Source organism: Charadrius vociferus, unplaced genomic scaffold (assembly GCF_000708025.1).
Source record: "Charadrius vociferus isolate BGI_N301 unplaced genomic scaffold, ASM70802v2 scaffold287, whole genome shotgun sequence".
NCBI lineage: Eukaryota > Metazoa > Chordata > Aves > Charadriiformes > Charadriidae > Charadrius > Charadrius vociferus.
The window spans coordinates 3,301,107-3,327,105 of record NW_009649568.1 but is presented as its reverse complement, the minus strand read 5'-3'; the positions used below and the strand labels follow the sequence as shown (position 1 = coordinate 3,327,105).

Sequence of the window (25,999 nt, the reverse complement as noted above, 5' to 3'; positions counted from 1 at the left end):
TTGAAGGTGTCCCTACCCATGACAGGGGGGTAGGGGGTTGGGCTTTATGATCTTTAAAGGTCTCTTCTAACCCAAACCATTCTGCAGTTCTATGATTGTATGATATTGGCCTTGAACGGTGATAGCTTAGTACAGAGTCCTGTTATTTTTTATGTAAAGTTAGGAGCATTTTATTCTGTGTGCATCACTTTATGACATTAAATTTTGTGCCATTTTATCACTTGGCAACTCAGTATCATAATATTCTTTGGCAAACTTTTGTGGTCAGTCATCATCTTTACTACCATGAATACCTTTGTGTTGTTACCACAATTTTACCTGTTGCGTGTCCAGCCTGTATTGTAGATTCTTTCTACATACACTGCCAACAGAACATCAGAATTGGTCCCTGGAGGATGCCACTCTAGAAACTGACCTTTTCTTTCTGACTGTTTGTTTCCTATCTTTCGACTGGTTACTTATGCATGAATTGACTGAAACTTAAAGAAGTGGCAAACTCCTGCAGGAGAAAATGAGAAGTGAGCTCACAAAAATGTGAGCAGAACATTTAATTCATCAGTTACTAACGTATTAATTCTCCTCTTCACTTCCTGGGATGAAAACCAAAGCAATGATACTTGCAGAGTAGCTCAGCCTCGTAATAGTTCTGATCATCGTCATCTGTGGCACTGTAACTCTCAAAAGAAAAGCCTAATTTTTGTGATGTTTCTGACTCATTTCTAGAATAAAGTTTTGAGGAAGGCTTAGATAAATAAAATCTAGTGTACCCCAGAGCAAGCTGTATCTGAATTCAGTATGTAGGTTCCTACATTCTCTAGTACAGCATCCCAAAGAATGGAATATGAAAAGGTATCCTAGAGACAGTACCACAGCCTATATGGTGTTACTTTTGCATTTAAATCCATCTCACTTTGTCCTCATTTTTCAAGTTTCCATATGCTTCTGAGTTTTTATGGACCACTTCTAATTGCATGGTGTGGAAGGAGTTATGGCAGGGGTTCAGGTAATTATGGATGATCTGGGCATTATGGCAGCTCAAAGAGAGAGACCACTTGATTACTGAAACATGGGAACTCTTTGTTGTGCATGTGAACTAGAGATGCGTATGGAAATCACTAGCTGTGAAATCGTTAATGATAGTTACACATGAAGTGTTCAAGTCGCATGGTAACAGTTTCCTTTTGATCCAATAATAAACACTTCGTGAAGCCCTGGGCAAATCAGGGGCATCGTTTCAGAGACAAGTCTTCATTGATGCTCTTAAGAAAGCATAGTGCCTAGTAACATTTTTTTTTTCAATTTAAATTACTTGTTTTTAGAGAAATATTTGTATTCAGTAACTCAGTTCTGCTGTAAGAATGGATCTTATAGCAAATTCCTTTGTTATGGAGTTGTGCAACGTAAGGCATCCTTCAAATAAGCATCTCGGAACAAATCCCTTTCACCTTTTCCATTGACTTCAGTAGGACTACTTGTGTAAGCAAAGTGGATAGGCTCTGGATGTGCAGATTGAAGGACTCTGTAGGAGTAACTTTAAAGAAATTGGTTATGGCTGTAATGTGAGCTGTGCTGACACAGCTGGCAGATAGCTTGAAATTGATGCTCTTGAAAAGAGATAGATCTTTGCTAGAAATATTAGTTTCAAGAAAAATGACATTTTTGACGATCATTGATGTCAAGTAGTGCTATAGTTTCTAAGCTGGATTTGGTAGAGATGCATGGTTCTGATATTTAATTTCAGAAAAGGAAAGGATTTCTCTGTTATTGAGGGTCAAGCATCTAATACTGCAAAATTCACTGGTGCATTCTTACTCCTAGGGAAATGCAAAGTGTCACTCTCTAAAATGTTACGAGATTCCTTGGCCTCACCAGTCTCACCACTACCTTTTGAAAGACCAGTCTCAAAGAGGTTTTGCAAAATACTTGTGTTTAGCTGTCTTTGTAGAATCATCTAGTTCTTACCAGGGCTCTGAGGACACCATCAGACCTTACTGGCCTGCCTGGCCTCCCCTGGGGCTTCCCCCCACCCCTGCCCATGGGACCAGGGCCCCATTTCAGCTCAGCTTGGGGCCGTCAGTCCATGCTCCGGTGATACTGCAGCTGGCCAGTGATACAGCCCTGTTGGACTGGAGTTGTTTGGTTTCACTGGGTTCACCTTGGCCTTGGCTTGCTACCTTGCCTTTGCCTGATGCTCACAGGACGTTGGTAGCGCCTGTTGGCATCGCCATCTTGCGCTGCTCGTCCTCCCAGGCACTGTGGGGTGCACCCTGTCCACGAGGGTATCGCCCAGCCTGCGTGGCAGCTGCTCCCGCCTCCACTACCCTTAGGGAGCAGCCTTGCTTTTGCTACTCTCTGACAGCTTTAGGTGTCCGTGGTGATGTGTAAAGCAGTTAACTTCTGAAGGTTGAATCTCTCTCTTTTCTGTCTTTCCCTTCTTCCTCTTCACTTTCTCTCCCCTTCCTCTTCCAAAAATAGTGCACTGAGCTTTCAGCTCTGGAAGAGCTCTTGCCCATTTTCACCCATGGACCCCTTGTGCTCGATCTCTGGAACGAACTACTTTGTTCATTTAAAAACTAAACAAATATGTATTCTTAAAATAAAGGGATAAAAGCCTTGGGTCTTTCAATAAGCACCTTGTAGATGAAGGCATCACAGCTAACAAGAAAAGACGTCTGTAGTCCACTTGGGTACACAAACAAGAGACAATGGTATCAACCACTTGTATTTGGTAGTTTGCTGTATCTATGTGATTGTATAAAGTTCTTTAAATTGCTCTATAAAATAAAAACATGAATGCAGGACAGATGTAAGTGGCCAGAAATATTCACTACCATTTCACTTACATGGATTTTGAGGGTCAAAGCTATGCATTTTTATCAGACTTTTTATTATCTTTCAACCCAAGTGAAGATCGATGCCTCAGAACAGGCAAGGGACTGCATGTTGAAGTGTTTTCTTTCAAAGGAAATGCTGCTGCTAATACTACTACTACTGAGATCCCAGCTGTTTTAGAGAGCATGCCTGATTCCATAATTCCTCAAAGTCATATTTTAATTCTTTAATTTTTTAACGAAAAGACGATAGGATAGGATATGGGTGCTTTTCTGGAGGTTTTGTGTTTATGTATGCCACTAAACAATTCGTCTTACTGATCACTTTTAGGAAGACAAAATGACAGGTTGGGTGGAGTATTTTCGAGAAGCATCCTGCTAATGTTAATGCCAGTTAACGTGAAGTGTTTTTGATGATCTGTGGACAAATGTTTCATCTTGGCTGTTTTAGTTCTGCCAGTATCTCAAGCTCTGATTTTTTCCATCCATCAACGGCTTGCCCCCTTTTTGAAGACACTAATATATGCGTACAGTAGGGTTTAATATTCACTAAAATGACATATTGTCAAAATCATAACTAACTTGTTCTGAAAAATTGGATAGCTAACTTGGGGGGGCAGGGTATGAATCAAGTTCCACGTATTTAACTTTAGCATTGTTAATCAGGATATTTGAAAGGAAATGAATCTTTTCCCAGGGATTAAAAGAAAATCCAGTCTTTTGGAAAATCAGGGGGTTTTGTTCATTTCAGTTCTGAGGGAAATGAAAGACTGGTAGAACTGACTGGAATTGGGCATAATGAGGGTGAATTCTGAAATGCCTTTTCAGAGCAGTTTTGTTATCTTGCCATGTAGTTTCTCTGATATTCCAATAGACACTAGAGAAGACTGTTGATAATACTGAATAGTTCTAAATTGTGATTTGAGTATGCTAAATTCTGACTATTTGTAACTTTGCACATGAAAAATTTGATTCATATGCTCAAATAAAAGCATCGCTCCAGTAAAGTGGCATAAGGCTTTCGTACAGAATGATGAATTATGTCCAACATTTAAAACTAATCTCTCTCATTACTTTTGTGTCTCTTCACTCTGAAGTTGGGTTGTTTTTTTTTTCCATTTCTGTCATTTGGGGTGGAGAAAAAGACAGATACTACACTTGTGTCATGGAAAATTATTGCACGATTCAGTAACATTGTACATAAAGGAACAGTAACTGACAGATGCATAGGAATTACTGTGCCATATTAGACTAATGGTGCACATAGTTCAGTACCTTTTGTCCCAGAAATAGACAGTTCTAGATGTCTGTGCATCTGGAACTGATGGCTTTGCACCTCAGCATTTAGTATAACTGCAGCCGGCTCTGTGACAGTCCCTCTGCAGTGTCTGTCACTCAAGGAAAATACAGAACAGGCTTTACAACAGAAACAGGCATTGTTCCACATCACTGCTAGTTCAGGGACGTGGTGAGTCTGATGCACTGTGTTTGCTTCTGGCTGCTTATGTGTATCGCTGTCTTTGCACATCCAGTAGGAGCTCATACATCATACCTTCAATTTTATATCTAAGGCTCTCAGTGGTATCACTCCTCACTTTAATAGCTAGCGGGCTATGCCAAAAGTTCTGGGCATCTAACAGGCTTTGCTCTTTGCTCCTGTGCCCTCTCTGTCATTCTTCACATCAAGCATTTTGAACTTGCTGATACATCCCGACCTTCATCTTGGTAGAAATGTGGACGGTAGCTGCCAGTTACATTGTTCTGCTGGAGTTTTAAGTTATGTTGAAACATTTAATTAAAGAAACTGTTAATGACTCTTGCATTTTAAAAAGATATCTAACATGTAAAATTTAAAAAAAAAATCAAATGGGAGATGGCACAAAGACAGTTGTGGCCTGTTGGACTATACATAACCTCAGCATCAGTTGCCTCGCCAGGGTCTTTTCATATAAAAGATCATAAGCCCTTTATTTTGTTGTAAGCTCAAGAAGAGTTGTAAGCTTAAGAAGAGACGGCATTTTGGGAAGACTGTCTCTCTCATGCATAGCTTGAGGTAAAGAATGAGGCGTTCTGCAACATGTAGTTCCAATTCTGTCTTTAAATGTGTGACGAACTGTGCTGTTGCCAGCTCTGTAGGGGAAACGAGCGTGGGTGTGGGTGGGCGAGGGGCTAAATTTCATTTCAGGGGATGATCTCTAAACAGTTCTACAAGCTAAGCAATGTAAGCCTAATATTCTAATTCCAAGGGGACTCTTGACACTGCATAGTAAAATTGCTTATTAAATTGCAATGAAGAAAAAATAAGGAGATAGACACTATTCAGCTGGCAGCATACAGAAAAAAAGGCTGAATTCTAATTATCTGAATACCAGTTTTAGTGTTCTTTTACTATGGGAAAATAAAATTAGCTTGTCACTGATATCATTATTAATGTATGAGATGAGGCAGAAATACAATTTGGTTCCTAACACACCTTCTGCTCCTTCTCCCCACCCCCCAAAAGACAGAGAATAACCTAAAAGTAAACCAGGCTTGCTTAAGGGCTTTCTGATACAGGGAGCTGTGACAGATTTCATTGCTACAGTAGTAAAATGTAGATGGTTTGTAAATTATCTTAATTTGAAGGTGGGGCATTGTGTAAACAGTAAGTATTGCATTTATTATTTTCCCAGTTAGATCAAAATGTAAAAAGGCATGTCCAATATCAGTTACACTGTTTATTACTTTAATCAGAAACAGGAAATATATTTTCAGCTACTCCAAACCTTATGTGTTCTTTTATTATGCATGAGCAGCTATTACTACTGTTCAGTCATATACATCTCTTAAGGTAGTCATATTGCAATCTCTGCCTTTTGAATGGCTTTCAAATAAATAAAACAACTTTTTAGCATAAAAAGATAGTCTGGAAACATAATTAAGGATTGAAATTTACATTTTTATGAATATAACATCTTCATACATAAGATGAATCCATTGTAAAAATTTTAGAGGTTTTGCTTCACTTTGTCATTAGAGCTAGCAGAAAAGAATTTTATTTTACATTACAAAACTGCACACATCTTATGCCCTTGAATGTGAACTGCCTTGAATTTTAAGTCTGTTCTCCATTTTCATTTTCACACTCAATGAGCCACTACTGTTTCAGTACAAAAGGGATCAGTTAGTAAAGCTGTATCATGAAACTAGTTGTAGAGTCTAACCAGATTCTTTAAAACTCATTTATATTTAGCCAATAGTCACAAATCTAGCTGCAAATACTGCTTGAGATGTGACCTCTTTTTTGAGTATCGTTTGGGAATACATAATCAGATTTATGAAAAGAATACACTTAAAAAATAATTTTCCTTATCCATATTATCATATAGACATTAAAAGTAAAATCTATAAAAATTCAACTGTCTTTTGTTTGCATGTATAGATTTCTGTTTTCCCTAAAAGTAGATATTTAATTATTAACATAAGACTTTTCATTAAAATTTAGTAAATAATAAAGTATTAATAAAAGTCTTCAAATTAGAAATGTATTCTCATAGTACATGTATTGATTCATCAGTTTGTCCTGATAAACAAAGTCTTACAGTAACACAACCATCTAAACTGGTAGACTTTTTTTTTCCTGTCATCTCCTGAGATCTGTGATAAGGAAAGAAAATATGGAATTTTTCTTTTGCATCCTCCCTCGAATATTGGTGTGGTACTCCAGAAAGTATCTTGAGTCAACATAAAGCAAAAGGCATCAAGGGGGATTGCTTGGTAAGACGAGGTTCAGACAGTGAACTGTTGTGTTGGAATAAGTGTCTCACCTTCTACATCATTTGTCAGCCAGGACTGATATGCTGATGGTGAGGAAGGGCTTTTAGGGTTGTCAGGGTAGTGCCTCTTGTGATACGGTTTAGCAAGAATGCTGTGTACCTTTTTAAAATTGCATGTCTCCAGATTCAAAGGAGGAGTTAAATGCCTACCACGACCTTGTGATGTAGGCTAGGAAAATACTCATTGTCCCCAAAAATCTTCAGAAGCCAGGGATCTAAGGATGGAATTACATAAGTTTGGCACTAAAATGTTTAAAAATAAAGGACTAAACTTGATCCAGTAAAAAGGATAAGGCCCATAACTCTGTGGTGTGAGGAGATATTTTGAACTATATTCTGCAGTTAGACCCTAAAGCTATCTGTTTCTCAGAGGACACATCCTTTTGGTCCAACAGCCCAGCATGTACTGTACATTTGGGACACTGAATATCTAAATCTTCCGCTGCCTAAGGAAACTTGGACTCACATATCCCACCAAAACACCATTGCAACCAGACTGTGAGCTCAAACATCAAATGCTCTTATCCAATTTGTTTAAAAGGTTTATTCCCTGGGGAAGAGACAAGAAAAAAATTAGGCAGATCTTTCCTTGGAGAATGTCCTATCGCAAATCTTCTCTGCCTCTCTGTTTCTTCATTCTTATACCAAAAACACTTGTAATTGCTTCCCAAGTGGAAAAGCTGTACCAGGAAGGGACCAAGACTATCACACCCTGCAGTGCTGGCTAGGGCAGGCTCAGAGATGGCAGCAGGTGGGGCATAAAGTTCTTTGCATCGCTGGCATGCCAGAGGAGTGCTCTGACCACCAGGTTATTGGATTAAGAAAAGGGGCTTGGGCAAAAATACAAAAGTATTACCTTTACCTTACAACTGCTAAAAACAGTAGGTGGTTTGCCACTGACTTCAACCACAACTGAGCAAGCAAAGGCTTTAAAAAAAGCAGCTGCAAAAAATACAGCATACAAAGGTCATCTTAGCTACTATCATAACTATCATACAATATAAATATTAACCTTTTTCATCAGCAGGTGAGACTCAGTGATGAGAAGTTAGCTTACTGGCACATCACCACAGACACAGAGCTTTGCTTTTGAACGCTTTTTGGTAGAAAAAGCATCTTCTCAATCAGTTGAAGTTAGGCCTCAACAACTCACAGACTTTTTTTTTTATATATTCAAAGCAAATTAACAGAAATTTACATACTGGTTTTTTAACTGTGGCTTCTCTTCAATTGCCAAACGGATGTTCTAGTTCATTTCTTCTTTTGTTTCTGTCAGAAATATAATTATAATGCCAAGCGGAATCTCATAGATTGCTTGTTGAAAGCAACTACTGCTAAGTGAGCTCAGCTCTACTGACTGCCTCCTTCTACCATCTAGTGGCGCCTTAACCATACTGCGTGCTCTCATTTAGAGTTATATGGAGAATGCTAATAAATGGGGATTTTTGAAAAGAGAAATATATCTGCAGAAGAAATACTTTGTTGTGAAAAGGGAAAATAGTTTTCATACATAAACTATTTGTGGGAGAAGAGACCAGGTTCAATGGTATAAATTAATCATGTCAGAGAAAAATTCTGCATACTGTGGTCTTGCAAAGAGTAAGTCAGGTTTGTTGATTGAATTTGTACAGATTTTTTTTGTGGTAGCACTTGGATTTTAAGTTGAAAGCTGCAGAACAAAGCTATTCAATATCCTAAGGAAACACCTACTAGAAACACACTTGGTTTGCTATTTAGCTGGATATTTAAAGGGCACAACAAAAATTTAAAATATCATCAAGAGTGAAGAATAATAGAAAGGCTATAGTTTCCTTTCTGCTTACATAATTTTATTACGTGCTTTCGGTGTTCCATTTTGCAATAGATGTTTCTATTTCATTTAAGGAAAAAGAGATTAAATGCCAATGTACTAGGAATTTCAGGCTTGGGATGTTTTCAATCAAAAGGCATGTTCTGACTAATTATATGACTCTGAACAAACATGAATCATCTAAAATGCTTTCTGTTCTTTGAACTGAGGTGGGTTTTTTTTTAACAAAGTGCTGGGTTTGGTGAATTAGACTACAAATGAAACCAAATTTTTATCAGATTCTGAAAAAGGTATATTTCTTCCTTTCCGCTTGCAGCAAATTGACTAGGCAAATTGACAGAAGGCAGAATGTAGAACCTCAGCATCCAGGATATGTTTTGTTTTCTTATCTTTTAAACATTTGCTGTTCTGTATTCCGGTCATATTGATAAGTTGTCAACATATTTTCCAGGGTGGAAAAATCCCCATAAGGTGGACTGCTCCTGAAGCTATAGCTTACCGGAAGTTCTCTTCGGCAAGTGATGCGTGGAGCTATGGGATTGTAATGTGGGAGGTGATGTCCTATGGTGAGAGACCATACTGGGAGATGTCCAACCAGGATGTAAGTACTGCCAAGGACTAATCTGCAAGTTGTGGAAATGTTCCTTGAAAAATGATTGTCACTCCCTGCCCTGGTTTGCTTTCTCATTCACTTTCTAGGCTGGAACCTCAACTTATTTAAATCAGCATAACTCTATCAACTTCAGTGGGAGAGTTAATTTATGAAACCTGAAGACCTGGCGCTCTATAACTAAAACCTTGACTAGCTTCCTCCTGTGGATTGAAGGCATATTACAGAGAGTCAGGTTCTGATGCTGACTATATGTGGCTTTCACCCAAATCCCTGGGAATCTGCATCAGATACACAAGCTGATGCAATTCTCAGTCAAGCTATAAATCAAAACTTGAGGGAATATTGGAACTATTCTGATGATAAAGTTGGCCTATTATCTCCAGTACAGTCTGACAGTACCCTTCAAAGGGCATACATGGTTAAATTCTAAAAGAGGTAAGCTGCCATGAGAAATGTATTAGCAAATTCTACTTTCAAAGAATTAAATGCATTCTGTTTTCCTTAAAAACTACCTGCTATAGGGTTAACCACAGTGCAGGACAACAGCCCTCCCTCATAACAAAGTTATGTTTTCCTCTGACGTTTTTTGCAAAAGTTGGGGTCAAAGCCTTCCCAATTAAAAAAACACATTTGCTTCTAGTAAAGTTGAAGGCTTGTCCTAGAAAATGAAGCATGGAAAGGGGGAATGCTTTTTTCTCCACCACAATTTAAATTTTCACTAATTCTCTTGTTTGATGGATCCCCATGACAGCTCAAACTGGTATACTCAGTATTCTCACCAGCCATCAATCTCTATGTCAAAATGCAGAATATCAGCCAGCCCACGTAACCTCTCTCCTATATGAGCACATATATACAATACCTCTGTATTGGTTCTGAAGAGTTGACAAGACTTTTCCCAGATGGTTGGTTCTATATTGTTGCTAAGTTATTCAGCTGTTCAAGTCTAGTTGCTTGTTAAGGCTGATCAGTCACTGGGGATAAGGATCTGAGAGAGATTTTCATTAAAAAAACATCATTTCAGAGTGTTTCAGGAAGAAAAAACAAAACAAAACAAAAAAACCCAAACCAAACCCATCCAAACCAGAAAAGACTAGCAGAACTAATAAAGCATTATTTCCTTTAGATTTGTACTCTACAGCCTCACCAGTACTATAATCCTACTTCTCTTCAGCATTTCTCTTGTGAGTTTAGCCTTTGGAATTAGACCACCTCTCCTGTACATCATTCTCCCCTGACAATGCCTACAGGCTCCCATTCACCTCCACACATCTACCTGCCAGCAGCTCAGCTTCCTGCTGTGCTCCTTAATTAACACCAGGTATGGGACAATACACACTGTGTCTGGTTTTGAGCTATGCTTCTGTTGATTGACCAGGCAGTGGTGGTTGGTTGCCCAGCTGAAGAGAACAAGCAACCACTGAGTTGAGGTAGACCTTCTTCTTCTTCAGTGGAGGCATTATTTTGGTACTATCTGAACTATAAACATGTCACAGATCTACTGTGAAATAAGCAGATAAGCCCAGTAGGCTCAATTCTGTTTCCCACAGCTAGCAATCTGTTGGCATTTGAGATGCTCTAGAGTAACTCAGATGTCCACGTGTGGCTGACGCGGGACATGCAGGAGACCTCAGTTCTTCTGGGGCAACAACTGAAGGTCAAGCAGGATACCTTAGGGAGTTTAAAATTAGATACCTATGCTTAGGCAACTGAATTAAAGCTACTTTTTCCCTGGGGCACAGTGTGAAATCATCTGTATACAGATTTCTCAAATATTTAAGTCTCTGTTGCCTACAACCAACTTTATACCTCCTCCAGCTGCTGATTTTTACACAACTTATTTTGATTCAAGTGGGCCAATGGGTTCAAAGTTAATAAAAAAGGATGAACAGGCAGACTCCAACCAACAATATGAGTACCCCAGCTAATTGCTTGCCTAAACTGAGAGCCACTTATCAGCTCCTGAACTACCACAGCTTGCAAACACCAATTTAAGGCAAACTGCCATTGTTTTCCTTAAAAAGCCCCACCGTAACATGTGGTGGTTTAGGAGCAGATTCCTAAGGAGTTGGGACATCACTTCAGTCTTGCAATAGCAGAGGGTGCTATTCTTGAGCTAATCTCAGAACCAAAGCCGAACACAGCCCTGGCAGGATCAGCCTGTTCATCATTAGTATGATGTTGCAAAACCTGATTACTCTGAATTGCATGGAATGCACTTTGTATCAAAAGGCACATATAGCCTCAAATTTTCTGTCTTCCCAAACTAATAGATGCAACGGTTAGTTTCACTGTGAGCCTTAAAAAGGGGAGCCCTTTAAAAAGGGGAGATTGAACAGAACATGAAACTGGGAAAAAGGTACAAGCAAATCACAGCATCGCACAACAGCTGAGGTTGAGGGACCTTTCAAGATTGTCTATTCCCACCCACCCCTGCTCAAGCAGGGTCAGCTAAAGCAGTTTGCTCAGGGCTGTCTCTGATCAGGTTTTTAGTATCTCTGAGGATGGAGACTCTACAACCTCTCTGGGCAACCTGTGCCAGTCACCTGTGCGGTAGAGAAGTGTTTGCTTACGTTTTGATGGAATTTCACAGGTTTCAGTTTGTGCCCATTGCCTCTCTGCCACTTAACACTCTCTGAGGAGTAAGTACAATATCCACATGTGCCTTTGTGAGTGAGGCTCACTGGGCAGTTACTTTTTCCCTGCCATCCCCATTAGTACTACCTGGCTGAGGGCCCGCACTAATCATCAGTGCAGCAGTGGCTCACTGTCCTTTCTGCTGTTGCCCCTGTCAGTTGCCACTGGCACATTATCTGGGCATATCGTGGGCAATAGACTTTTGCCTGGCTTTTCTCACCATATAATTGGTATTTCATTTCTCCCTTCCCTCTGCAGCACTCCATTCATGACTGGTTTTTTTAGAGATTAAAGAAGCCGATGAGATACTCCTGAACAAAGTCGGCCCTACCATGGTGCCTGGCTTCTGGACAGTGCCAGTGCTTCCAACAGCAATGTCACCTCTCTCTGCCTCTGCCCCTCATTTTGCCAGTCTGCTTATCTAGCTGAAAGTGATGGGCAGCTGGTCATGGCTGCAGGTCCGTGAGGTGGGGGGGAGAAGATGCTTTTTTGCTGCATCTTCGTGTCCCACTGTCATGTGATCTTGTGCTACAACATGGGGAATTTCAGCTCTATTCGAGTTGTGAGTGATTTCATCTGGTGTTGGGTCAACTCTCTATGAGGAATCCAACTGTCATCATCTCTTTTACCTCTCCTGTAATCTTAATCCTTCTCCTCACACCAGCTGCGTTACCAGCCCACCCTCTTGACTCTCCCACTGCTGTTACCACTGACTGGGAATAGGGGGAGAGAGAGACTTTCTGTCAAGTCCATTCAGCCCCACTATTCACCCTGGGAAGAGGGTTTGAATGACTGGTAGGACCCTCACATAGACTCCCAAGTTGCCAGGTGATAGTAATGCATAACACAGACCTTCATTCCAGCTGCCTCTCCCTTTCTTTGAAGCTGACTTCAGCCTGCCCTCTTCCCCTCTATCAGACCCGACAACATATCTATTCAAGGCCATGCCAGCAGTGAGAATTCATAAAGCAAGCCCTCCATTTAGAGTATATTAAATATTCTGCTACAGCATGAAGATAGCAACATTTAATTACTCCTACATCCGAAACAGAAGTATCTGTTAATACAGAATAATGATGCCAGCCCTCTGGATGCTGCTTATGCTAATGACGCTGACTCCTGGGGGCCTTCCCTGCAGTTCAACAACACAAAGCACAAAGGACTCCTTTTCTCTGGAGCCTGACCCACGGGCTTTCCGTGCTGAAATGTTAACAGTGAGCACCTGTGACCTTCTAAATACATTTAGTAACTCTAAATGTCATTGGGAAATTTCAAGTTATTAGACATATCGTAAAGCTTACTTTGCTGGATATTGGGACATTTCTTTTAGTACAATGAACTACCCTGAATTCACATGAGCTTATTTTGCAGAAATAACAGGACTTTCCCAAAGGTCACTGATACTGCACATATGGCAGGGAAAGTAACAGAGAGGGGCATGCACTAAACACATTCATAAAAGACACATTATGCAAACAACTGTTAATAAGGTCTTACACAAGTATAGTCAGAAGTTCTTCTACAACAAAATGTCTGGCAACATTAACATTACAACACTTATTGTGTTTTGATCATAATAAAACTCTTGTCTGGTTAGCAATAAAATATTTATTGAATTGGGTGGATTTTTCTAAAGTACCAAAACTTTTCCAAGTATGAACTCCACAGAGCCGGGTCTATTTTTTCACATTCCATCTTACAAATTGCTTTTCTAGCTAAACAACATTGGGAAATTAATTCACTTTTTTAGACCACGGCTAAGCAAGTGCTGTTTTCAGTGGCTGCCAGTTAAATGTTCATTTCTCACATGGATAACATGGAAGCCAATGAAATGCCCACCCCTACCCAAAGGGAGGCAGTGCTAGGAGAGGTGAGTTCAGCGCTGCCTGACGCGGCGCCTATTTGCTACGTGAACACATCTTCAGTCAGATGAACAGTGGGGCTGGACTAAGTCTACCAAGGGTCTCTTGTCCGACCCCTCAGGCGCAGCAATCAAATCCCGAGGAGCCAGCACAGGTAGCACGGAGTCCGAGCTGATGCGAAGAGAAGTGTTAAACTGATACCCCGCACCTAAATAAACCCAGTCTGATTTTCAGAGACTACAACTGTTCACAAGTACCCATCAAGTCACTGCAAGCCAGAGAGACTCAACACCTCTGCAAATCTAGTGTCCTCTGTTTATATTCCTAAGCAGGGATTTGGAAGCTGAACTTTAGGCAACTGAGTTTGAAAATGCCTCTCATAAATTTTTTAATACTGTAGACAGTGTAATGTAGAGGCTTAAAAGTGTTATTAACTTTGAGAAATATTCTTGTTTAAGTAAATAACCATTTTATTATTGTGGTAAGTCACTTCAGACCTGTGTTGGTGCTGATTAATGCACTTCTTAGGTGTGTGGCAGGCACCAGAGGTGTCCATTAATTAGGGCTGTTGCACAGTCTGTCATGTCTTATTGCTTAATTAATAAACATTAGCTAAGATATTGAACTTTCCAAGGAAACTAGTGTACTGATGAACAGATTGTGCAAAGAGCCTGGCTTGCTAATGTTCATGTGAGGAAAGGAAGATTTATATTCCATGCATTTGGTTTGTAGAACAGCTGTGAGTGAAGTCTACTGGGACACCTGTTACAGGCCACTGTATAAATTAATGCATGTTGCAGAACTACAGTATTCAAATATATATATATATATAATGGATTGTAATCAGTATGCAAGAAAACTACTGTAGCAAACATAATAAAAGTCCTTACGCTTATGAAAGTTTGTTCTAATAGTAAAAATAACTTATCCTAATACAGTTCTTTCAACCCATACACATCAAAACGCTTGGCAGGCACCTGGGAAGGCATGAGCAGCTGCCTCTCCCTCCTGGTAGATTTTTCAGATGTCAGCAGGACACGGGGAGAACATCCCTCTGGACTTTCTTCTGTCTCAGTCACATTAAAAAATCTGTCAGTTATCTTTTGAAAGCAAAAATCTATGTTACTGTTAATAATGAAACTATCAGAAAGATTACAGCTTAATTTTCAGGTGCCATTTTTGCCAATTTGAAATTATTTTGAAACTAAAAATGCATAAATTTCATGTAGAAGCCCATAAAGTATTTTTCAGATAATTTTGGTGTCACAATTAATATTTAATATTAACTCTGTCTTCAACCCTCACAGCTATTTCTAACATCAAACAGAAATGAAAAAACTGTAAACAGGCTCCAGTGTTTAAGATCATCTGTGTACAAAAATATATAAAAAGAATGGTCCTCTTTATAAACATAAAAGCCTAAGTATTAAAAAGCATGGAAATAATTAGGTATGTTAACTGTAAAAAATATTCCTTTTCTCTGAGGGTTTATATTCTCACTTGCCAAAAAGCCTTACTTGCAAAAATACACCCTGCCCATTTTACCCACCTTAATGCTGACCCGCAAGACCTTCTAATGAGTTCCAAACCTACTCATTGCTGAAAAGAAACCTACAGCCTCTTTCTCAGTGTTTGACGGCAGCACAGCATATTTGCATGTTTTCTTCCTTTTGATACCCATCAAGTGTTCGTCACAAAACTAGAACCAGAGAGCAGTAATCAGCCTTTTTGTTAGCAGACTCAGGGCTTTGTATGTATCGAAACTAAGCTAATATTCCTATTCTTTCAGGTTGAAATACACGGGACATTGATTTGCCAATGTGGAAAGAGTTATGCTGATTGCTAGAGTTGTTGCTATATCCTTCTTGTAAATACAGACATTTAGACCATTTCACTATTAATGTGGTGCTTCTTCAACCTTAAACTGGCAAGGCAAAAGGCATTGAAAATATGTTAACATATATAATCTTTACATATTATACAATATATAATTTTATATTACCAAGAAAAATATAATACTTCTTCCCTTTGAGGTATATGGATATCAAATTCCTCTGTGCAGAGATAGGTGCTATGCAAGTAGCAAAGCGGGAGCTAAAATAAATAAATAAGGAACTAAAAAGCTCTAATTCTTCCTTTGAGGCTTGATTTCCACTACAGTATTAGACATCACCTCTTTACTCTTGCTTCTTAGACTCTAAAAATAATACTTGCCTCACAAGGGATACTAATGAGGCAATATTTGCATTTTATTTTTAAAATGTGCTGGTATTAATGAGAAATTATAATTATCCCAGTACCAGCTGGCATTTCTCTTCATACTGAAATGTTCCTTTTGAACAAGAGAGGAAACAAAATGCACTGTAACTTCTTTTCCAAAGTTATACTAAAATAGAGCGTGTCAGAGAAAATATAATGTCTGGAAAATTGTGGTTGCTTTTGTTTTTTTCCTGAATAATTTATTTCAGAAAAACTTCATCAGCTCTGTATTGTTGTGTTATTCGAGTGCCGTATGTCTCATAAAAGTAGAGAAGCATTCCCTTGGCCTTAAAAGTAAAATACATTTCAGAAAGTCACCATTTACAATAGGTACAGTTAAATGTAAAGACTATGATATCTGCAGTTTTGGGCTGCTGAAGATTGCCTCTTCAGTGACAATTATCAACTAAGCTATACCCCACAGTGTAACAAGTACCTATGTTTTATGAAGCCACTTTGGACAGAATGCTTGAGATACACGAGTTTTGACAGTTTTGTGAATAAAATTTCATGCATGTGGGGTTGAATTTCCCCCATCCTGAATCTGCAACGGGAGCAATCTGGGGGGTGTAGTCATTGTTAGGAGGCAAGGCTTTGGAGCAAATATTTGTCTGGCAATCGGATGGCGTTTTTTCCTATAGCAGCCATTTCAGTAGCCTGGATTTGAGTAAACCCCAAGGAGACAAACAAGTAGCCAGAAAGGCAGGTGGAAGGATTATCATAATGATGTACCATTTACTGGTAGATATCACTTCTGTATGTGCGTGGCCAGACCTGTCTACACATATATGATCTGTCAGTACTCACAGGTGCATAAAATTCAGAGATCCCTATGGCAAGTCATGCAGCCTTTGGAGTAGGCTGTACTTCCCAGTGCTGTTGCCGATAGGTCTGAAATTTTGCCCATGCATATCCAATTCCCTGCCGCATTGCAAATACTTGTTTTTCATGCATAGGTGTTTCTGCCAGGATACAAGAGGGCTATACGCTGTAGGACCAAGCCACCTCATTTTATAAAACTCAGACACCCTACTGTGTGCAGCTACAAGAGTCTTGTTCCATTTTCTAGCGTGCCATGAAGGGGAGCTAAGATCCTAATGTAGCTTCATTACTCTTATTTACTTGCATAATGCTTGCAGCATAAGCGTTAGGCATTGCTAAACACAGCCAACAACATTAATTTAGAATTCAAAAAGAGAACGGGGATATATTCCAGAATAATAAGACTGAATATATTGAAGCTACAGCTAGTGCTATAAAACATTGATTTGCTGTAAACAGTTTAATGTACCCCCTTCCAGCTGCATTAATATGTCTGCAGCACGTACACACATCTATGTGAAAACGATAAATGTCTCCTTAAAGCAGAGTGGGTATAAATGCAGTAGGTATGTTTCTCCTAAGTGCACTCTGTTATTATAAATATTATGTACAATCATTTGTACTTTAGAGAACATTTAACACTGGCTGGAGTTTTATGTGGAAGGGTTGGTCTGTTTCTTAGCTTTGTTTTTGATCAACAGCTTATTCTTTCCATTCTTTTATATACAAGAAATCCTGACCATGTAATTTCTGTCATCATCCCCGCTGCTACCACCACTCATTGCAGAACATAGTAACCTTTCCTCTTGCCTTTTAAGTCTGGCATAGAATGAATCCAGCCAGCTTTTCATGGACCTTAACTATATTTGCTACCTCCCATCACGCAGGGCTACTAATGTCCTTTTCAGACCATATTTTTTGTTACCAGTGTTACTAAAAACAAGCCTCCCTTCAACTCTGATCAAATGTAATTTTTCATACATGTGATTTATATGTGATATTAGATCTGTTTCTTCCCAAATCTTGACCAAACAGATTTTCCACATCTGCTGAATCTGGAAGTTTTACTCCCTTTAAGGCATAGGGTAACACCATTATTTTATTAACTTTTGTTTAGCCATAAGCAGCTTGGACATCCAGGTTTCTGAGAGAGGCTGTGCAAAGTAATTTTGTGCTTCACTAACTCAGTGTGTGGGACTTTTCCAGAATTAATCACACTCTAACAATCAGCAGAAATATATTATCACCAAGTAAATTTTCCAGGTGCTACAATGTGTATTTGTAGTGCTTGATTGCATCGTGACACTGCCATACACTAACACTTTGTCAGGATGCAAATACTAGAGCATGCCAGGATGCAGTGGCCGTGCAAGGTTGGTTTGTGGCCCTGTGACTCCACTCAGTCCAACATCAACCTGCAGGCAGATTGAAAAAGATAGTGATACTTGTTAGCTCTTTCCTTTCCTCCTCCTCTCTTGGCTGTTTGAAGAGGATGGCCAAAGAGCCTAAAAAAGTGTCTGCTGCATTTCATATGCCTACAAAATACTTCGCATCTCCTCTGGTCACACTCCTGTCAGTCCTGAATCCCTGCGTGAAGCCCCGGCAATGCTTAAAGTGAGGGTGGCTGTGCCATTAATTGTTATCACTGGTTTGTAATTGTCAAATATACACTGTCCTTTCAGCACTTAACTCTAATGCCCAGTAATCACATGCATTGTATTTCTTTAGGTGATACTGTCTATTGAAGAAGGCTACAGGCTTCCAGCCCCCATGGGCTGCCCGGCTTCTCTTCACCAACTAATGCTTCACTGCTGGCAAAAGGAGAGGAACCACCGTCCAAAATTTGGTGACATTGTCAGCTTCCTAGACAAGCTGATCCGCAATCCGAGCACCCTTCATACCCTAGTGGAGGACATACTTGTGTAAGACTCTCTTTGGTACAGCACATGGTAGCTATAAGTAGATATTTTAGGACGATATAGTAGCGGTGGGAGAGAGCTGCAAAGTTCTGAATTCACAAGTTATGTGGGTTCAAATAACTTTAAGCCCGTTTTAAGGTTTGCTTTATTGTTAACAAACTGTTGTATAAGGATTTTTTTCTTAAGTTATGCAGGTTATATTAGGCATTTTTCTTTTTTTTTTCTTTTTTTTTTCTTTTTTTTTTTTTGTCTGAGCTCTGTTTGTGCACTGTATACCCTTAATCTTTGTGAATCTCTTTGGTTTGGGGGGATTTTTTTGGTGCTTTTCCTGTGTGCTTTCTTTTCTCTTTGTAATTTTTTTCTCTATTCAAGACCCTCTCTCTCTCCATCTGACAGTCAAGCAATTTCTGAACTGCCTTGGAGTAATTTCCTGCAGAAAGTAGTTGTGTCTTAGCTTGCTAAATCTTTATTTATCTGCAGAAGGATGGCAACAGTGACCAAATAAGAGATTATGCTATTACCATTCCATAACAAATTCTTGATGGTGTTGCCCAAAGGTTTTTCCATTAATGTTACAGAAATGAATGCAGCTACAGGAGAAGCAAGGTTGTGGTGGAGGAATTTGTCAATTTTGGTAGGATTATTGATCTAAGGTGTCCCTGGATATCAGCTGCAATCAGTGAAGGTCCAGGTGGCCTTACTCTCTTCATGAGCTGAAATTCACCTTAAGATAAAGGTGCTCTCATGGAGACCCCCCGGCTTTATAAGGGGTCCTCAATGCCTGCATGGGTCTTGCTGGGCGCTTCAGTGGGTTAAGAGGTTTTTGATATGATTTGGAGAAAGGCTGAGCAACAGGGTAAAGAGGCTAGTAGAGGCTAGTATCTTGCTGTGGGAAAGGCTGAATGGAGAGGTTACTAGGGAAACCTAGAGTTAGGATTACAGCCATTTCATCTACCACAGACTAATGCGACTTCTTGGATTTAATGCCCATGCACTAGAGTTAGTGGTCTCTATGTGTATATAGATATATATATATGACTTGCTACATGCATCGCTTTATTTAGCCTCAGACTAATGCAGTTTTATCTATTATTTTAAAACATTATTTAAGATCTAAAAACTTATGCCTGTTTTCTTGCAGTCAAGCTCTAATTGAGCTCACCTGCTTGGGAAAGTTTTTTCATTCATTTGGGAATGCTTGATGCAGTCAATCTGAATGGTTATTGCGTTATTGTTAACTTACGAGGCCAGCAGTTATTCTATAGAATCATACAATCATAGACTAATTCAGGGTGGAAGGGACCTTAGTAGGTTTTTAATTGAGGCTTGTGCTTAACAGTGTTCCCCTGTCCTTCAGTTTCTCTCTCTATCATTTTGATAATACGAATGGAAATCAGTGTTTAAAGTATTCTAATATGTGTGGTTGAAACTCAGTATGTTGAGATACTAGGGTGTGTTGCTTCCTACATTCTACATAATTCATATTCCACCAGTTAATGTTGGCTGGCTTTTGCCGTCTAAATTTTCATTTTAAATAAATTAGATCTTTCTCCTAAAAGCTATCATAAAGCTTTTATAAACAGCAGTGTGCTTTTTCTGCATTCTGTTCCTACAGTTTCTCTACACAAAAAGTATAAAGCCAATGGAAGTTGTGAGCCCTCACCAGTGTCATACACAGCAGAAGACTGGAAATATATGCCCCAAAATTGGAATTTTTTTTTCCATCTTTCTGTTTTGGTTGTGATGGTAGGGGAAAGAACTGCAACAGAACTGTGACTAAATTAGTGCCTTCATTTTTATTTGCTGCTCTGTATAATTCTATGTAAAAGCAAAGATGTAAAATTTTAGTTCTTTTTAGATCTTATTAGATCTTATTGCGGCCTTCCAGTACCTAAAGGGGGCCTACAGGAGAGCCAGGGAAGGACTTTTTACTAGGGCGCGTAGTGATAGCACAAGGAGGAATGGCTTTAAACTGAAAGAGGGCAGGTTTAGATTAAACATTAGGAAGAAATTTTTTACTTTGAGGGTTGTAAGGCACTGGAACAGGTTGCCCAGAGAGGTTGTTGAGGCCCCATCCCCGGAGGTGTTCAAGGCCAGGCTGGACGTGGCCTTGGGCAACCTGGTCTAGTGGGAGGTGTCCCTGCCCATGGCAGGGGGGTTGGAACTTGATGATCTTCAAGGTCCTTTCCAACCTAAACCATTCTATGATTCTTTTAGGGTTAGTTCTAGGTTTTGAACAATGTAATCAAAGCATTCCCACTGCATAATGGTATAGCAATAAGGAGCCATTTGGGGGGTTTTTTTTGTAGATAAATGTAAAAATCATCTCACAGTGTTTTAATAATATTTTTAAATTGTATCTCATGTTAAATTTTGTTTCTCTTTTACTTTGACTATTGTATTTACAAATTGTTATCATCCTGAACACATAAGATCTGTAAAGAAACACTCTGTGGGAGCAAAAATAAGAGTAGTGGGAGAGGTCTGTTCCTCAGTTTGTTACTGAGCTGCAGTGCTTTAAAAAAATGTATTGTCTAAGTAGTGCAACTTGGCAGACTGACATGATTTGTAAGTTTTATACAATGGGTTAAAGAGATCCTCAGTTAAGATCTGACCTTTACAGCTCAGGCTTCTCTCTTGTTCCTTCTGCCTTTTAATAAAAACAATGTCTACCAGAGTAAATCGTGTCATATTTTGTACTGCTTTGGTAACCTTTGCATTTTGTTTTTACAGAATGCCAGATTCACCTGGTGAAGTTCCAGAATATCCTTTGTTTGTTTCAGTCAGTGACTGGCTGGACTCCATAAAAATGGGTCAGTATAAAAATAACTTCATGGCAGCAGGTTTCACTACTTTGGATATGGTTTCAAGAATGAGTATTGAGTAAGTATGTAATCTCTTATCCCTACAGTGACTAATCAATCTGAATTTCTTTGGGTGCTGCAGGGATGTAATTATCATGATGTATGGAACACTGCTTTCATTTTCTTTCCTACCTAAGCTAATAAAAGACAAATACAGTATTTTACCAAAACAGTGCAGGAGAAAGGTGTGATTAAGAGACCAAGAACTGTCAGTTTCATTCTATGAGTCTACCAAACACTGCCAAAGGTCAGGCATAGAACATCCTTAAATGTTTCTTGGGGAAGTAGTTTTTATCTAGACCACTGAAATCAGTGGCAAAAATCTTGTCTTACTTTGCTGTGAAAATCATCGAGCCCATGTCAGTCCTCATGTGGAAGTTGTTCCACACATTGCTGCCCTTCTTCAGCCATCTCTGACTCCCCTCTATCATTTTTAAATGAAAGCACTGCGCCCAATATATAAGGGATTGGGCAAACTATAGATTAATGTGGTAGCATAATGATACGATGTATTTTGTTCTCTGTTCCCTTCCCATTAATTCCTAATCTTTTATTTGATGCTGGGGCTATCTGTATTCATAATGGTAATGGTCAGTTAAGACTCAGTAATTTTACATGAGAAGTTAGGACTGGTTTTCTCCCATGTGTATCACTTTACATTCACCTACATTGAATTTCATCTGCTGCTTTATGGCAGTCACTTAGACTTATAAGATCCTTCTAAAACTCTTCACGGCTGGCCCTTTCCCGTACTGCCCTGAACAATTCAGTTTCACCAACTGACTTGTTCACCTCTATGCTCACCTGTTTTTCCAGACCATTTACTGATTTGTTGAACAGTAATGTTTGGCATTATGCCAGCATAGGTCCCTGCAGGTTTCCATTGATCACTACATTGTAAAACCTGACAACTTGTTCCTAACCCCCTGCCTTTAAACCAGTTATTTAGTCATGCAAATACCTTCTTATGCCATAGCTCCTTGTTTTCCTTATAAAACTCTGATGAGGAATCTTCTCTAAAGCTTTTGGAAATCCAAGTAGGGTGTATCAAATGGATCGCCTTCATCCATATGTATGCTGACTCCTCCACTGGAAACAAATAATTTTATAAAATAGGACTTCTCTTTGCAACAGCCATAAGTAGATCATTTATCCAAGCCTCCAATAATGCTGTACTTTACTGTATATTCTATTATGCCCTGTAATGATTACAGGCTTACAGGTCTGTAGTTCCCCAGATGTCCCCTGGAAACTTATTTTGCCTGGCACCACTCTTCATGCCTCAGGCACTAAGAAATTTTTTAAGCAAGTGGAACAAAGCTGAAACCGTCCTCTCTCACATCCCTGTTAGTAATCCCATGACTTCATCCTTGAACTCTTTTAAAACTCTTGGCTAAACATAGCCTTGTCCTGGAGGTGGGTTGTTGCTTGTTTTTTCAGTTTGTCCTATAACCTCTCCTGCAGTCACTTCAACTTCAGACAGATCCTCTGACAAGTACTCCATAAAGGTTCTGGCATGGGAGTCACTTCAATTTCTTCCACAGTGAATATCACCTCTAGTAATTGGTTTAGTCCTCTGCCAGTGGCCAGTCTTTCAGTGTTCTTTTGTACCCAAACCATCATTAGACTCTACAGACACTCTGGCAGGCTTCTTGTACCCTAGTGAGCTTGCAAAAAGACTTATTATGAGTTTTATTATTAGGTGTCTGGTTGTTCCCCCAGTTCTTTTTTAGCCTGCCTTGCTGTGCTTTTACAGATAATCTGTCTAAAGTTATCATTCTTTCTACTTTCTTTCTTTTTTTAGATACCACTTCAGCTTTTTGAAAGATGCCTTCTTTCTTCAAATGACCTCTGTTACCCTAGGCCTGCTGGCTTCTTTCTGAGCTTTATCAGGCCTTCCTTGATAACGCCTATGCATTGTTCCTGCATTTCTAATACCAGTCCCCCCTGTAAAGGTTCATTCTTTTAGCTGGCTCTTTTTAGCTTCTAAGATGCTCAGTATTTTTGCATAGTCCCTGCTGACCTTAAGTGCTGTGCATCATCCCCTATGTGGATGTTAAGCCCAAGTATATAATAGCTGCTGCTATCCAGTGGCTCTTCATCTGGAGGATACAGAGCTGGGTATCTTGAACTGCAAATCTGAAACTCAGAAAGGTCATGCCTCATCCCATGGGCTCCTTTACTAGCTATATTGTTAAACAATTTTTTAGGGTATCTAAACAGGTGATGTCTATGCGGTGTCCCAGTGTGGGATTTGCATAATTGACAGGGCTTATCTGAAGTTTCCTGCCCTCGCCACCTCTGTGATCTTTCTCAGCATATTGCAGTTGGTGATGTTTAGAGAACACCTGAACTAGTGGATTGTGCTGGATGCTGAGGGCTGCTAACTTCATTCCTGCCAAAAATTCACGCTCTGTGGGTGAGCTACCTGTTCTGGGCTGCAGGTCTAGATGAGATGAAGGGAAACCAGGAGGTAAATCTGCGTTGAGCTGGAAAATTCACTGTTATTCTGATCTTTAGGACATCTCTCACCACCATTCCCCAAATCATCAGAAACACAGCCTCTGTTATTTCAGTCTCAGAACTGCAAGACTGAGTATATCAGCCCTGTTCCTTTGCAAGTATGAGTGGGAAACATTTGCTACTAACACGTTACTAAAACTGGGCTATTAGAACCCACCTCTTATGTTCTTCCTCAAGATTTGGAAAAATTACTTGACTGTATCACAACAGATACCACTCCTCTAAGATTTTTTTTTTTTTCCTTAAATGACCGTCTTTAAAAACTTGGAATTGACAGGTGCAACTTGACTTGAACTTGTTGACTTGAACATTTGTAGCTTTCTTCTATGTCCCACTCAGGAAAGTAAACTGTCTTGAAGTAGAGCAATTCATCATATATTTACAGTCTTTTGTGTGGAAGAGGCTTTACTATGCTTGTATCCAAGATGAAACTTTTTATTTTACAGTGACATTAGAAGAATTGGAGTTGTACTCATTGGACACCAGAGACGAATAGTCAGCAGTTTACAGACTTTGCGGTTACACATGATGCACATACAGGAGAAAGGATTTCATGTATGAAAGTACTAGAATCAACTGTGTTTTGTGCCTCAGCATTTCTAAAATGGAAAAATATTCTCATTCTTCCCTTCTGCTCTTCCCAACTTCAAGAACTGCAGTCTCCTCTTCAAACTATAAAAGTACTTCTATGTTAATGCTTCCAAACTGGAATTTTTAATCTCACTGCATAGCTCCTCCGCCAGTTACCTGCCGATAAAATCCTGGCCTACTGCAAGACTCTTGCTACACATTGATGAATAACTCAGCATGGATGTGTAACTTTGTATAACAGTATTTGGGAAACTTTCATGAACTTACTTGAAAGTAGTAATCTATTTGGCCTGGTGTGGCTTCTTTATTGATGTATTTAGAGTTTGCTGGTAGATCAAAAAGTATTTGACTTCTTTCATGTTCTGTGACCATGTAACTTCCAATACCAAATGTGCAATCAAGGAGTTTGACATAAATATTTATTTTATCTCTTAATTAAATCCAAACATATGGATCCTATCATTATATTACTTTATAATAGTTTGAATGCTGGTACACCGGTGCCTCAAAACCTTAGTATTGTTTGCAGAAACAACTGATGATTTTATGTAGCGAGTTTTCATTGTGTGAATAATTGGGAGGATAGTGAGAGTTTGAAATCTTAAGGTCCTTGATTTTTAATTACTTTAGCACTCGACACTTTTTATGCTTTACATTTTAGATTAGGTTGGAAAATGTGTTCATCCTTTGGATTCTTGACTACCCTAAACCTTCTGGTTTTTTGTAACACTCAGTATTTGCTTCTACTACATGGCAAATCATCACTGGAAAACTGATTGTAACGTTTCCATAACCACGTGTAAAACATGGTTGTCAGCTATATTCTGGCCACATAGACTTCAGAAAGCTTTCTGTTCCAAAAATGCAGGAACAGCCTCCGCTGCTTGAACTAAGCCTAATTTCCACCAGTGGTAGTAGACCTTAGAGGGCCAGCCATCAGTGGGGCGGTGTGCTTATTCCCATGGGAGCAGGCCGGCCATATGATCCTCCAGTTAAGGGCAGTGGTACAACCACCAACTAATTCTGGAAGTTACACGCTGCAGTATTCGGTTATCTTGTACATAGGCAGAAAAGGAGATGTAGGACAGCAGTGTAATAATATGTTGCCTTGAGTCTACTTCTAACTGCTTTTAGAAGTGAAAAGCAGACTCTGCTGAAATGGAGCTCTGGTTACTACAGGCTAGATCTTCATTTAGTACAGATATCTAAATGACATCAAAGTCAACTGTCTTTAGAACTCTTCAATAGCCATATTTACATGCAAGAAAATGGCTGCAAAGGCCTAACATAATATTTGTACCTCTCTAAGACTTACAGCTTTCATGTTTTGTTCAGACAACGTACACAGACTTGCTGGGCTACATTTCCAAACTTTTGCATGGGATATGCGCTACTGGGAACAGGGGAACCAGCGCATGTCTGCATGCTGTAGAAGTCACGCCGATCTACATGC

At 39.4% G+C, this 25,999-nt stretch overlaps 1 protein-coding gene across 1 annotated transcript in view; it reads left to right on the top strand.

Annotated features, from left to right (window-relative positions):
* EPHA6 (EPH receptor A6) overlaps positions 1-24,516 on the top strand; it is a gene marked incomplete at its 5' end in the record, with an annotated part of 384,562 nt that extends 360,046 nt beyond the window's left edge. The window contains 4 exons of the mRNA XM_009890121.1: positions 8,908-9,057; positions 18,378-18,571; positions 21,302-21,451; positions 24,402-24,516. Coding sequence (XP_009888423.1) covers positions 8,908-9,057; positions 18,378-18,571; positions 21,302-21,451; positions 24,402-24,516 — 609 coding nt within the window. The remainder of the gene's footprint in view (positions 1-8,907; positions 9,058-18,377; positions 18,572-21,301; positions 21,452-24,401) is intronic.
* Between the last annotated feature and the right edge of the window lie 1,483 nt (positions 24,517-25,999).